Source organism: Elephantulus edwardii, unplaced genomic scaffold (assembly GCF_000299155.1).
Source record: "Elephantulus edwardii isolate Elephantulus edwardi_28Jun2011 unplaced genomic scaffold, EleEdw1.0 scaffold00063, whole genome shotgun sequence".
NCBI lineage: Eukaryota > Metazoa > Chordata > Mammalia > Macroscelidea > Macroscelididae > Elephantulus > Elephantulus edwardii.
Genome location: NW_006399813.1, coordinates 15,383,811 through 15,397,321, shown reverse-complemented (window position 1 = coordinate 15,397,321; position 13,511 = coordinate 15,383,811). Strand labels below are relative to the sequence as shown.

Here is a 13,511-nt window from a genome sequence, read left to right as displayed (position 1 = left end):
ATAATGTCCTCCAGGTTCACCCATTTTGAATAATATTGCATGAGTTCCTTGTTTTTCAATGCAGCATAGTGTTCCATTGTGCAAATATACCACAGCTTCTCTACCCATTCGTTTGTTGATGGGCATTTAGGTTGTTTCCATCTCTTTGCTATTGTGAACAATGCAGGAATAAACATAGATGTGCACATATTGTAATCTTTGATCTAAGGCAGCAGGTACTTCAGGTCTTCTTCACTTTACACAACCTCCACTGTTACACATAGTAAAACACTTAGTAATTGAAGGATTGACTGTTTGAATACCCAAGCTGCTTGATGGCCAAAAGTTGTGGTAAGTAGTAATCTGATTCTGTAAGGATTGCAGCTTTGCAAACTCTGTTCTCCCCTGTAAAGTCACAATTAGTGTGAGTCAAATTGACAACATAATAATGTATTTAACATAACTATTTTTAAGGAATATGATTTAACAAGTTAGTATTTTTCATTTAGAGAAGAGAATTTCCTGACATATTAACTGTATACCTTTATATTTTTTGATATACTAGAATGAAGCCGGTCTGAGTCTGTTTATCTAGTGATAATATTTGGTCTTGTATAGCAATTTTGAAAATATTGTTTCAATTGGAGGTTTGTTTTTTTTAATTGGCTATTTTATTCCTTATCAATTAGAAGTGTAGTTACGGTTATATTTCATTTGGGTTATTCTCATACCTCCTGGTTGATTTTATTTATTATTTTTTGATTGGTTTGCTTACAGAGTTCATATACAAAATCCTATATTACTTGGGAAAGACTGGAGAGCATTATGATTGAGTTTACTCAGTGTCCTAAGGACAAATACTGCATGAGACCATTATTGCAAAAATAAGATAACTAGAAAAACATGGGAACTCAAGGGGGGAAGTGATGGGAGCAGAAGGGTGAGGATGAGTAGTGGCAAAATCATAGAATTGTGTCGTTTGAGTGGAGGGGAGGGGAAGACGGAAATGGGAAGGATCTAAAAAGACAGGATAATGATGGGCAAGGTCCAATAGTGATTTTATAAAGCCTAATGCATGAGAATGATTGTATGAAACAATGTGAATGAGAAATAGTGTGAAACACAAAGTATACAAACTTTCTTCGAAGAGTTATCCCATTGCCCTTCAGTCTCTTTGAAAATAGTAGTAGACCTGACCCAATTAATTTTTGAGCACTTGTTTTACAGAACAGTATGTTAAAATAGTTGTTCTTCTAATTGCAAGAAAAGAATTGGCAAATTTCCATAGCTTCTGTTTTAATATACTGTTAATTCTATTGGATATGGATAAACTTTTGTCTCAACTCATGTAATGCTGGTCCTGGCATAGCAGGATTTGGTCTAATGAACGTAGGTACTTCACACATGAAATAAATAGCTCTTTATCTAGAAACAGTTTATTTTGACTTTTTTCAGTCATTCATGTTTCCAGCAGTGATCTAGAAAGTATATTCCAAGAGAATATCATAGGCCCTAGAAATTAAATTTCTTGTTCAGGTTATTTCAAAGTTCATGGTTTTATTGCTATTGCAGATTATCTTGATTTAGTGTGACTTGTGAAATCTTGGTACATTGACATTTAGCTGGAAAAAAATTTTTCCTAAATGCTGATTGAGACAGAGTACATGCTCAAGATTATCTCTCAGTGGTTTTAACTGTAAAATATTTAGAAAAGGACTTTGGCATTTAATGTTATACATATAGTCTCTCTCTCATGGCTCTTGTCCTGAATTGGATTTTTGAGGCTGTAAATCACATCGTGCATCTCTCTCCTTCAGAGCTGCTGGTAGATTTAAACCACCAGAATAGGTACTGCCTTTGAGTTAGTAGTACAACTCCCAAAGGACTATGCCACCACTTGTGCTGCAATCCCAAAAGTGCAGCTGCTCTGAGGGACAAGGATGGGTAATATCCTCCTGTGGGATTTACTGCCTCAGAAAATCCACTCAGCAGAATAGGACAACAACATAACAAATGTAATGTTATACAAATAGTAACATCTCTATTTTGGAGGCTCTTGTGTGAAGTGGTTGGATTCCAGAAGGTAGGTTCTCTTGTTTTGGTGAAGGTCTGGTGTGGACTGTTACAAACAATTTAGCTTCCAGCTGTGGGCTGGAAGCCTCTTGTTTAAAGTCAACCAGAACCAGGGGACCTGGTGGATCGGCCTTGTATTTAAAAGGTGGTTGGGCCCTGGGCCAGGTGTTATGTTTGGGATGAACATTTTTCTAAGTGTTAGAGCACTGGTCTGTCAATTTGCTGTTCTGAAATAACTTGGAATTGCTGTCATGCTGAATGCTGTGCCACTGTTGTGTCAAATGATTTCCCAGGGTGGGCAGTGTTTGGTGGGTCTCCCAGATTGAGACAGGCTTGGAAGCAGGAGTGGCATCCACTTCCTAAACAACATGCTACTGGAAACTGAATATAGAGAAATGATAAGTAGGGTCGCTATGACTCATGTTCAGCTTGACAGCACTTAACAACAACAATAACAATAGTAAGATATCATGTTTTTGTCATGTACCATTGGATTAGAAGTAACTCATAACTGAACCTCCTACTGGACTGTAAATTGCATGGGAGGAGATTGGCCTTTCTCCTGCAGAGCAGCTGGTTTCAAACTACATGTATGTATGTCTTTGTGTCGACAGCTTAACTCCCTACCCTCAGAGCTCCCTTAGTAAAATATCATAGATACTTTAATAGATACTTAGTAAAATATCGTAGATACTTTAAAGTACAGTGTGCATTTGTGCTTTCCCCTCTACTTCATAAGAAAAAGAAATATAATTTGGAGAGAAAATATTTTGGAAAGGGGGAGACAGAGAAAGTTGAGGATTTCTGAGTTCAGTTTGTATTTTGATCATTTAAACTAATCTCCCTTACTAGATTTGTATATTTTATAGAAAACAAACGTGATATATTTTTTAAAATTATTTTTTAAAATGTATTTTTTAAAAGTTATTATTTGCCATTAATAATCACTGATTCCTCTTCAGTTTGAGGCAAGGATTCTGAAGCTTTGTCTGACATACTTTGGACATGTTGCAAGGAGGGACCAGTCCTTGGAGAGGGAGATCATGCTTGGGAGGGTGGAGAGGACAGCGTAGGAGAGGAAGACCGTTGATGAGATGGATTCAGTGACTTGGGTAATGGAGATAGATGTGTCAGAGATGGTGAGATTGTCACAGGATAGGGCAGAGTTTAGGGCTATTATATACATAGGGTCGCCATGAGTTACAGCAACAACAACAATCACTGATATGCTTATCCTACCTGTTGGCCCGAGGGGTATTTATTATCTTCCCAGCATGTGGCAGGGATGGCAGTAAAAGGAAGTATATATGGTTATAAGACATTTATATAGTAGTGGAGCCAAAAGACTTCAAGAGTAGCTCATTTTTATTGTGATTTGAGTGAATGTTTACAAAGCAAATTGGTTTTCCATGCAATAATTCATATACCTTATATTTTGTGACAGAGTGTAATCCCCACATTGTAACCAAATCCCTCTAACTTTATCCATGGATTTGGTTTCCAGTCCCCCTTTCCTATGACTCCCTGCTTTTTGAGCATTATCTCACAGCAAATACCACCTTTTTGGACTCCTGTTCCTTTCTCCTAAGCACCTTACAGGCTTGTCTGTTGTTAGGCTGGCAATTCAGTTACGGAGGTGAGTTCAGCTTTGGGCTAAGGTCATGGTATTGGGGACTCTCTTATCAGACCGATAAGCCTGGCTTTTTAAAAAATAAGTGGTTTTGGGGGCAGGGGCAGGGGCGGGAGGATTATATATCAACGAAGAAGTTTATTTTTTTGCTTTTCAAAGAGAGGAATGAATTGGGGGGACGGGGGTAAAGAAAAAATGCAACAATGAATGAATGAAAATCTAATCTCTGTAAATGTTCATTAAAATTAGTAACAAAATTAAAAAAAAACAAAAAATAAAGTGGTTTTGAGTTTTGTGCTGTATTTTTTTTCTGCAGCTTTATCAAGGACCATTTTTCTATCCTCCCTTTTACAACAGTCAACAATAGTAGCAGAGTACCATCTATTTTTTCTGGTGCCAGGGTCATGTAGATTGATATCCATGTGGTCCCTTAGTCCATTGGACTAGTATTTTATTTTCTTCATTCTTCTTTACTCTGGATGGGGAAAGTTATGTCTTAGATGGCTACTTGCAAACTTTGATCGCTCTTCACCAAAGTAGGAGAGTTGTCTTTGTGAACTATATTATGCTGTTTTAACTCAGTGTTCCCCCTCAGCTATGGTCCTGACCTTCTAAGCCCAGTGGCTCATTCCCTCAAGTTATTTGGTTATGGCTAAGAAGTTTTCAGGGAGTTCTGGGAGCTCTGGCCTAGTGGTAAGGAGTTGCAGTGCCATACTGAAGGCACGTGGTTCAAATCCACCAGCTGCTCTATCAGAGAAGGATGAACATTCTCCTGTGCAGTTTACTGCCTCTGAAAACCCAGGGTCATCTGTGAGTCAGTTCAGACAAGAAGTACTAGTTTCATAATTTTGTTCTCATTTGTTTTTACGTGTGTGTGTGTATGTGTGTAAATTTTATGTGTATTTTCATACTTATATGTGTATGTTTACCTATGTTTACAAGAAACAAATAGGTCTGTCTTAGAGAGGGTGAAACTATGTTTCTCCTTGGAGGCTAGAATTTGGAAGCTCTGTCCAACATGCTGGGCATGTGACCAGGAAGGACGGGTCCTTGGAGAAGGACTTCATGCTTGAAGGGTGGAGGGACAGTGCAGGACAGGAAGATCCCAGATGAGGTGTGTTGATACAGTAATTGGGGTATTGAGGGTGTATGTGTTGGAGTCAGTGAGACTGACTCAGGAGAGGGCAGGGTTCAGAGCTATTGTACATAGGCTCACTATGAGTCAATGGATATACTTATACCACATACAGATATATGTGTAAAAATAACATCTATCAAACCTGTTTGGTCATAGATCTAGTCTCATTCATTTATGCATAACTGTTCATCTTGCCTGCTTGCCTATGTATCCACTCATAGGTTAATTGTTACTAATTAATACTAATTAACCAGTAGTGATAATGCAAGATTGTATATCCACATTGCCCCTCATTATGTCAATATTTATAGAAACACAGTAGAATTTTGGAAATTTTAATGCTATTCAATCCCAAAAAGGATCTTACACTGATTTATTGAGAGAAGAGTAAATGAATGAATGGTGTATGTGTGTGTATATATTTCCGTGACTTTATTGAATGTTTGTCAAAAGGAGCATGATATGTTGCATTTACACTTAGTAAATATATACGCCTTCATCCTTTTAAAAACTCAACTGATAGTGTATTTCACACCGTTCTGTACTTAGCCTTTATTCCTTACAGTACATTTGTCATCCTATATCAGTACATAAATGCCATGGTTGCATGATATCCGTTTGCGTAGATATAATTTATTTGGTTCACTTTCCTTTTCTAGTAGTTTTCATCTTTGCTCTTAAATAGTGCTACAATGAATAACCATATGTGCTATTTTGTACACAAAAATGACTTCCCAGAAGTGGGATTAATGAAAATGTTTGTGCTTTTCTTAGTTTTTACTTCTATTGCAAATTGATTTGCAAATTTACAAAAGGATTGTAGCAATTTCTTCTCTTTAGAGCAGTATATGAGTTATATGAGCTGTTTAGATGTATTTCCGTAGAGCTGTTTAGATATATTTCCGTAAATCGATTTGTCAGGTGAAGTTAGTTGGGAACATGGAGTTAAAGGAAAGACCACTCTGAAGGAAAGTTGATGCGGCTATAATTTGAACTCACCCAGTGTTGTACCTTTGTCTCCATTCTTTAGTGCTACTTTAACAAGAATTGGGCAGTGGTTTGAATCTGCATTTTCCTCCTGTATGATTTACAGCTTCCCAAAAATCTCCTGGAGGTTTAACAAAGTTTGTTTCAACTTAACAGGAATAAGTTTTTTATTTATCGCAGAAATACCACAAAAGAATGACTTTAACAAACTGGAATTTTCTTTCAGTTGAGGAGAATCAAGTTCTTAATTGGAAGTACTGTCTATAGAGGAAGATTCTCTCTGGGTGCTTGGGAAGGTTACTGGCAGATCTGCCTACCCCATCTCTGCTTGTTTAATCTGTTCCTCCCTTACATGAATTTTTTAACTTTTTAAATGTGTTAGACAAGTCTGCTATTGCTGTGGGGATTAATCTCTCCTTTAAAAATTTTTATTTTATGTTGGTTTGTTTACAGAGTTTGTATACATTGTGTTTCACACTATCCTTCATTCACACTGTTTCATTCAATCATTCTGATTAATTATATTTTATAAAATTAATCAACATTGAACTATGCTCACCATTACCATCTTTCCAGATCCCTGCTGGATCTTTCCCATTTTCTTTACCCACCCCACCCTCCATCCATCAAATTGTGCGGCCCTATGATTTTCACCCCCTGCCCATCTTCATCCCTCTGATTCTACCCTCCTTCCCTTGGATCCTCATACAGGTTTTACTAGTCATCGTTCTAGTTCTATAATAATGATCTCATACGGTATTTGTCCTTATGGGATTGAGTTAGTTCATTCAGGATAAAGCTCTCCGGTCCCACCCAAGTAATACATTTCTTCATGTGTCTGTTGGCCATTCGAATGACTTTCTCTGAAAAGTCTTTCCATGTCCTTTGCATTTTGTAATTGGGTTATTGGGTTTTTTTTTTCTTATGGAGGCCCACTCACGTGGGTTTTAGTAAGAAGAAAAAAGGAGAGCTCTTTTCTAAAAATTCTTAGGAGGAGCTCTCATACCTTGAGGTGCTTGTGGAGAGGTAGAAGGGGGAAAGGATGGTGCTGTAGCACAGGAGCTCAAATACCTTTTTTCAAAAAACACAAATGGTGATTTTACCCATGGACCTCACTTGATGGGCTGCATGGGAAACAGACTGACTCCATCTGTGGAGGGATTCATTGGAGAAGTACAACGTTAGCAGTCAGAGCAAGGCCAGGGGTGGTGGAGTGTCTCTCATCATCAAAACATTCGTTTAGTCAAATAGAAATATTTAAAGTCATTTTAAGTAGTATGTTTGGACATCACATTAACTGAAGATGTAATAAGACAGGAGAGTGAAAAATTAAATACTCAAGAGGAGCTAGGATTAGTATCTCCTTGTGGTTTAGATTTGCATCTCTTATCAGTGATTTTGAACATTTTTTCAGGTGTCTGTTGGCTATCCAATTGTTCCTTGGTGGTTTGGGTTTTGTTCCCCCTCAACTGAGATGAAAATAGGGTAAAACACTGATTTGTATATAATCAGCCTCTCATTTGGGGAACCTGGAAGCTTCTTGGTAGAATCCTAATATGTGAATTCTCAGTGTTTTCTGTGAAGTAATTTGCCATACAAATGAAGGCAATGTATAGAAATATCATTAATGTTCTTAAAGTCTGCATACATGTTTTGATGCAGTAAATCTTTAGGTGAGCATGCTTTTATTTTTTAAAATTTTTACTCATTGAAAAAGGAGTGAAAAAATATATTTAACAATTCTTACATAATTTAGCAATATTTAGATATTTTTATTGTAAAGCATAATTTTAATCGCCCTGGGAACTATCTCTTAATGATAATCAATATTAATAATTTGAAATTAACTCTTCTAGATAATTTCAATTTATAAGGCAATATATAAATATTACTTTTTTCACGTGGATGATGTATCATAACATTGTGATTTACTTTGTTCACTTGAACCCTTTCTGAGGTAATATACATTTATATAACATTAACACAATATTTCTGAGTCTCACTTTTCTTTTAATGGATTTCTGTTATTCCATATATTTTTATTTGTTGGCATACTTATAAAATTGAATTAAGCTTCTTTTTTTTAAATTTTTTTTTATTATTATTTTGTGTGCGTGTACCGTCAAATCAGATCTGACTGGTATAGGAGGATATTGCGCCTCCTTCTCCTGCAGAGCATCTGGTGGATTCAAACCGTGTTCCTCTGGGATTGCAGTGCAGCTTCTTGCCACTAGGCCACCAGAGCTCCCCTTGAATTAAGCTTCTTTTACACCTGTATCTTTGCTAATTTAACAAATGTTTTTCTAAGCTCCTAGTAGAATTTCTAGGTCAAAAATTATGATAGTTTTATATTACAGTAAATATCTGAATGCTCAAAAAAATGTTACATCAATGTTGATTGTTTTAGGAAATAAACTTAGTTCTGAACTAAGGTGCTACTTAGTGATGTGATATATCAATGTACACCATTTTTTTTCTGACGGAAGATTTCTAGTAACATAGACTTAACATAGACTTTTTATTCTTGCAGTGATGGAATGGGGTGAAGATGTTAAAGCAATTTCAAATGATGAGGCAGTAATGCTGGTGAATCATCAAGCAACAGGCGATGTGTGCACCCTCATGATGTGCCTCCAGGACAAAGGACTGGTAAGCTACCCTGAAGGCAGAGAACAGCCAGAAGGGGAAGGAGAGCTTCTCCCTTTTTTTGTGGGTAGTGAACTTACTTGGTTACTTTGTGGTTTCTTTTCATTTGAAAGGGGAATCAGTTCAATTATCTTAAGATAGTTTGCCTCCTAAGCATAGATTTTCATGTGTATACTTTTTTTTTCATGTGTATTCTTGAAAATATTAAACAATAAGTCTAAATAGGGAAGATATAGACTCTTAAAAAATGATGGAGAAGAAACCAAAGGTAATGTGATTCAAATGAAGGATTATCTTTAGATGAAGTGCTAGATTGCCATTTTTAGAAAGGAAAACATAAGTAATGGATAGGATACATAGGATAGGAGAGAAAAATGAGTTTGTGAAGTAAATGATCTTGAGAGACTTCAGCCATAAGAAAGTAAGATAAATGTTGGTAAAGTAAATGGAAAGAGAAGCTATTAAGCTCATCTCTAGCCAGTGTTTCTATGTTTTGGATTGTTTTTACATTACTCACGTGGTATAGTGCTCTGGGGGGAAATTTCATGGAGCATCGCTATGAGTTGACATCAACTCGACAACAGTGGGTGATTGGTAACTTTATCTATATATTAGGTGAATTTATCACCTTGGGAAAATTTAGGTAGGTTACATTCACAGGTAACAAAATAATTGGAAGTGTAAAAAATGAATGGGGTTAATATTAGACCAAATAGTAAACATCAAAATCAATGGATATTTTCTAAGTGTTTATATTAATAGTCAGTGACTGTAAGAATATTTTTTAAGGAGCTTATAGTTCAGGAGTGGGTGGAAGGAGAATAGCACAAATAATGCTTATTGCAGAATGAGAACTGTTTGGTGCGAGTCAGCTTACCATTTACTTATCAATATAGAAATCCTTTTCTGATGGGAGAATACGTAGTTCTATTTAGGGACAGAAATAGTAGAGAATAGATAAGGACCTTCTTAGAGAAATAATCTTTGCAGAAATCACAGAAGAAGGAATAAATTTGTGCTTCCTGTTGTTATGTGTCGTCGAGTCGCTTGCAACTCATTAGCGACCCTATGTACACCTGCCCTAAACTCCCTAAACTCTGCTCTGTCCTGTGCCAATCGCACTGTCTCCAACACACCCATCCCGATTACCCCAGTCACTGAATCAATCCACCTCATAGAGGATCTTCCCCTCCTGCGCTGTCCCTCCACCCTACCAAGCATGATGTCCCTCTCCAAGGACCCGTCCCTCCTTACATGTCCAAAATATGTTAGACGGAGCCCCAGAATCCTTGCTCCAAGGAGTTGCCTGGTTTAACCCTCTCTAGGATGGATCTGTTTGTTTTCTTGGCAGTCCATGGAACATTCAATACTCTTCTCCAGCACCACAGCTCAAAGGCATCAATTCTCCTTCTATCCTCCTTAGTCATTGTCCAACTCTCTGATGCATAACAAGTGATTGCAAAGACCATGGCCTGTATCCAGGTGCACCTTAGTCTCCAGAATGACACCATTTCTCTTCAGTACCCTGGAGAGGTCCCTAACAGCAGAATTTCCCATGGCTATTGGTGCCAAGAGTGCTGACTGTGGAACCAAGCAAACTAAAGCTGTGAACAATGTCATTCTCTTCATCCATCCTGATGCTGTAAATTGGTCCAATGGTGAGAATCTTTGTCTTCTTGACATTGAGCCTCAGTCCATATTGGAGGCTTAGGCTCTAGAAATTGAGTAGAGCAGAATGGGATCAGAAAATGAAATAGGTCTAGTTGCTGAGGAGTCTTTTTCTTATTTATCAAGGAAAAAGTCAGAATCAGGAGCTTGCTGAAATGTAGAACAAATTTAATCATATCTGGAATCTTGAATTGCTAAAAGAATATCACTGCGTTGATGTATTTGCATTTGTATTTATTACCTAAATTCACAATGTTGAATTTGTTGTCAACAAATCCAAATAATCCAACCCTTTTATATTGATATAACATTTATAATGATTATTCTGAAGACTTATATTAAGTGTTTTTTAATGTAAAAATAATTGCTAAATTGTTAGTATATCTAACTTTATTTAACCAAAGTGGGTTTTGTTTGTAACACTGGAAGCTTTCATCTGTGCCAAACATTTGGAAGACAGCACCTTCACTAACTAACTGGAAAAAGTCCTTTTTTATGTTTATATTACAAAGAGTAGTAAGCCAATAAAAAGCAGAAATTACTGAACATTATCATATAATATCACATGTCAGTCAAGTATGGTTGCAGTAATACATCAACAGGTAACTGCTAGAAATTCAAGTCGTATTCCTAAAAGGCTATGAAGCAAAAGATATTGCTGATGTCTGATGGATCTTAGCTGAAAGCAGAGAATACCCAACAGATGTTTTCCTCTTTTTTTATTGACTTAGTGAAGACATTCTACTTTGTGGGTCATAAAAAATTATGAATAACTTTATGAAGAACAAGAATTTCAGAACACTTATGCTCTTGTAGGTAGGACTTGTAATTATGTTCTTGTGGGACCTGTACATGACCAGAACAAGCAGATGATACGTGGCTTTAAATCAGGAAAAATATGTTCAATGTGTATGATGAGCAAATAAAATAAGAAAGAGTATATGAGAAAGAAAGTGACATCAAGATTGTAGGAAGACTCATTAACAATTTGCAATATGTAGAAGACACAACCTTGTTTGCTGAAAGCAAAGAGATCTTGAAGCACTTATTGATGACGGTCGAAGAATAAAGAGTATGAATTACAGCTAAAAAATACATAAATTCTTAACTAGACCAATAAACAACATTATGATAAACATTAAAAAGGTTAGCATTTCCGGATTTCATTTTACTTTCAGCGCCCAAGAAAGCAATAGTCAAGAAATCATCACATTGTTTTGAACAGATCTGCTACAAAATACTTTAAATATCTTGATCTTTTTTTTAAATTTTTTTTTAATTGAGATCAAACCCTTTTACTCAGAGGTTTTGGGGTAGGAGAGGAAGAGACAAAGGGCAGTAAAAAGGAAGCTCCACAGTTGTGATCTGGCCAGGATCTCCTGCACCTTGGAGATTCCAAAAACTACAACAAGTTGTAGAGAATTTGAGGAGAATGGGGATCTCAGAATAACGTGATTGCGCTTATGCAAAACCTATACATGGACCAGGAAGCAGTCCTTGGAACAGAGCAGTGAAGCATGACATGGTTCAGAATCAGGAAGGGAGTGTGTCAGCGGTGGATGCATTCTGTCTCCATGCCTTCTCATTCTCTATGCAGAACCGATCATTCAGAAGGCTGGGCTTTATGAGGAGGAATTTGGCATCAGGATTAGAGGAAGACTCATCAACAACCTGCATTATACAGAGGACACAATCTTGCTTGCTGAAACTGAGATGGTGCACCTGAAGCATCTGCTGAAGAAGGTCAAGGACTGTAGTCTTCAATATATATGGATTGAAGCTCAACATCAAGAAGACAAAGATTGTCAACACTGGGCCAGTTGGCAGCATCAGTATGGATGGTGATGAGATTGAGATAGTTTTTGTTTACTTAGTTCCACAGTCAACACTCTTGGTAACAGCAGCCAGGAAATCAGGAGACGAATTGCATTGGCAAAAAGTCAGTTGTGAGGGACATCTCAAGAGTACTGAAAAGCAACGATGTCAGGCTGGTAACTAAGGTCCATCTGATCCAGGCTATAGTCTTTGTAATTACGTGCTATACATTGGAGAGTTGGATAATGAATAGGTATGATAGAAAGAGAATTGATGTCCTTGAGCTGTGGTGCTGGAGAAGTATGTTGAATATATCATAGACTGCTAGGAGAACAAACAGGTTTGTCCTGGAGAGGGTGAAGCCAGAAGGCTCCTTGGAGTCAAGGATTCTGAAGCTTCATTTGACTTACCTTGGGCATGTTGCAAGGAGGGACTGGTCTTTGGAGAAGGACATCATGTTTTGGAGAGGGGAAGGACAGCGCAGGAGAGGGAGACCCTCGATGAGATGGATTGATTCTGTGAGTGGAGTGGTGGGAATGAATGTGTTTGAGATGGCGAGGTTTGCACAGGATAGAATGGCGGTTAGAGCTCTTGTAATAGGGTTGCTAAGAGTTGCAAGTGACTCGATGGCACATAACAACATCAACAACAACAACAAATCTGCTGTTACTTTTTTAATTAAGTTTCCATTAAGTGAGGAATCTTGAATTTTTGTGTAATTTTTGTATATGGCAATTTAAGGTAAAATTAAGAGGTTTTATTTTTGCCCAGAAAACTTTATTAAGTGTTTAATAAATATTTTGAGTTAACAAGACCTTGAGGAGGGTTGATTGTTACTATATTTTGGAGGAACATTCTTCTAACTACAGAACTGTTCTGTCAGTATGCTGTACTTTGGTAAACTGGTGTTGCTGTGATGCTGAACCTTGGGGCCATTGGGATATCAAATGCCATAACGGTTACCCATGGTGGACAGTGTTTGGTGGAGCTCCCAGTTTAAGACAGGTTTGGAAGGAGTGGAATCTTCTGCCTAAACAGCATGCCTCTGGAAACTATGAACTTTGAGAAACTACCATAGTTTCTTCACTGTGAGTTGTGCTCGACTCGACGGCAACAACAATAAATATTTAGAAGCTTGTGCATACTCTCCAAATAAGTTGGAGAGGGCACAATTATTTATATAAATTCTTTATAGGAGAATTTTAGATAGGAGATAGCTCAGTAATGTAGCTTGGTTGTGGTATCTTGTTTTAGATTATTCTTAATTCAAGAGATCAATCTATAAGTTGACCTCTGATTACTGCTTTGGCTGCTTCCCAGAGGTTTTGGCAAGTGGTGTCTTCATTGTCATTAGTTTCAAGAAACTTTTTAATTTCATTCTACTTCTACTACCCAGTCATGTTCAAGCAAGGTGTTGTTCAGCTTCCTTTATCATCCTATTATTAATTTCTATTTTGTGGCATTATGGTCTGACAAGATGGTTTGTATTATTTCTATGTTTTTGAATCTACTGATGCTTGGCTTGTGACCTAGAATGTGATCTATTCTAGAGAATGTTCCATGCACTTTGGAGAA

The 13,511-nt window shown here is 37.1% G+C and overlaps 1 protein-coding gene across 1 annotated transcript in view; it reads left to right on the top strand.

Annotated features, from left to right (window-relative positions):
• The window catches only part of LPGAT1 (lysophosphatidylglycerol acyltransferase 1), an 80,283-nt gene that overhangs the window by 19,859 nt on the left and 46,913 nt on the right, over positions 1 to 13,511 (top strand). The window contains exon 3 of the mRNA XM_006887962.1: positions 8,338 to 8,456. Coding sequence (XP_006888024.1) covers positions 8,338 to 8,456 — 119 coding nt within the window. The remainder of the gene's footprint in view (positions 1 to 8,337; positions 8,457 to 13,511) is intronic.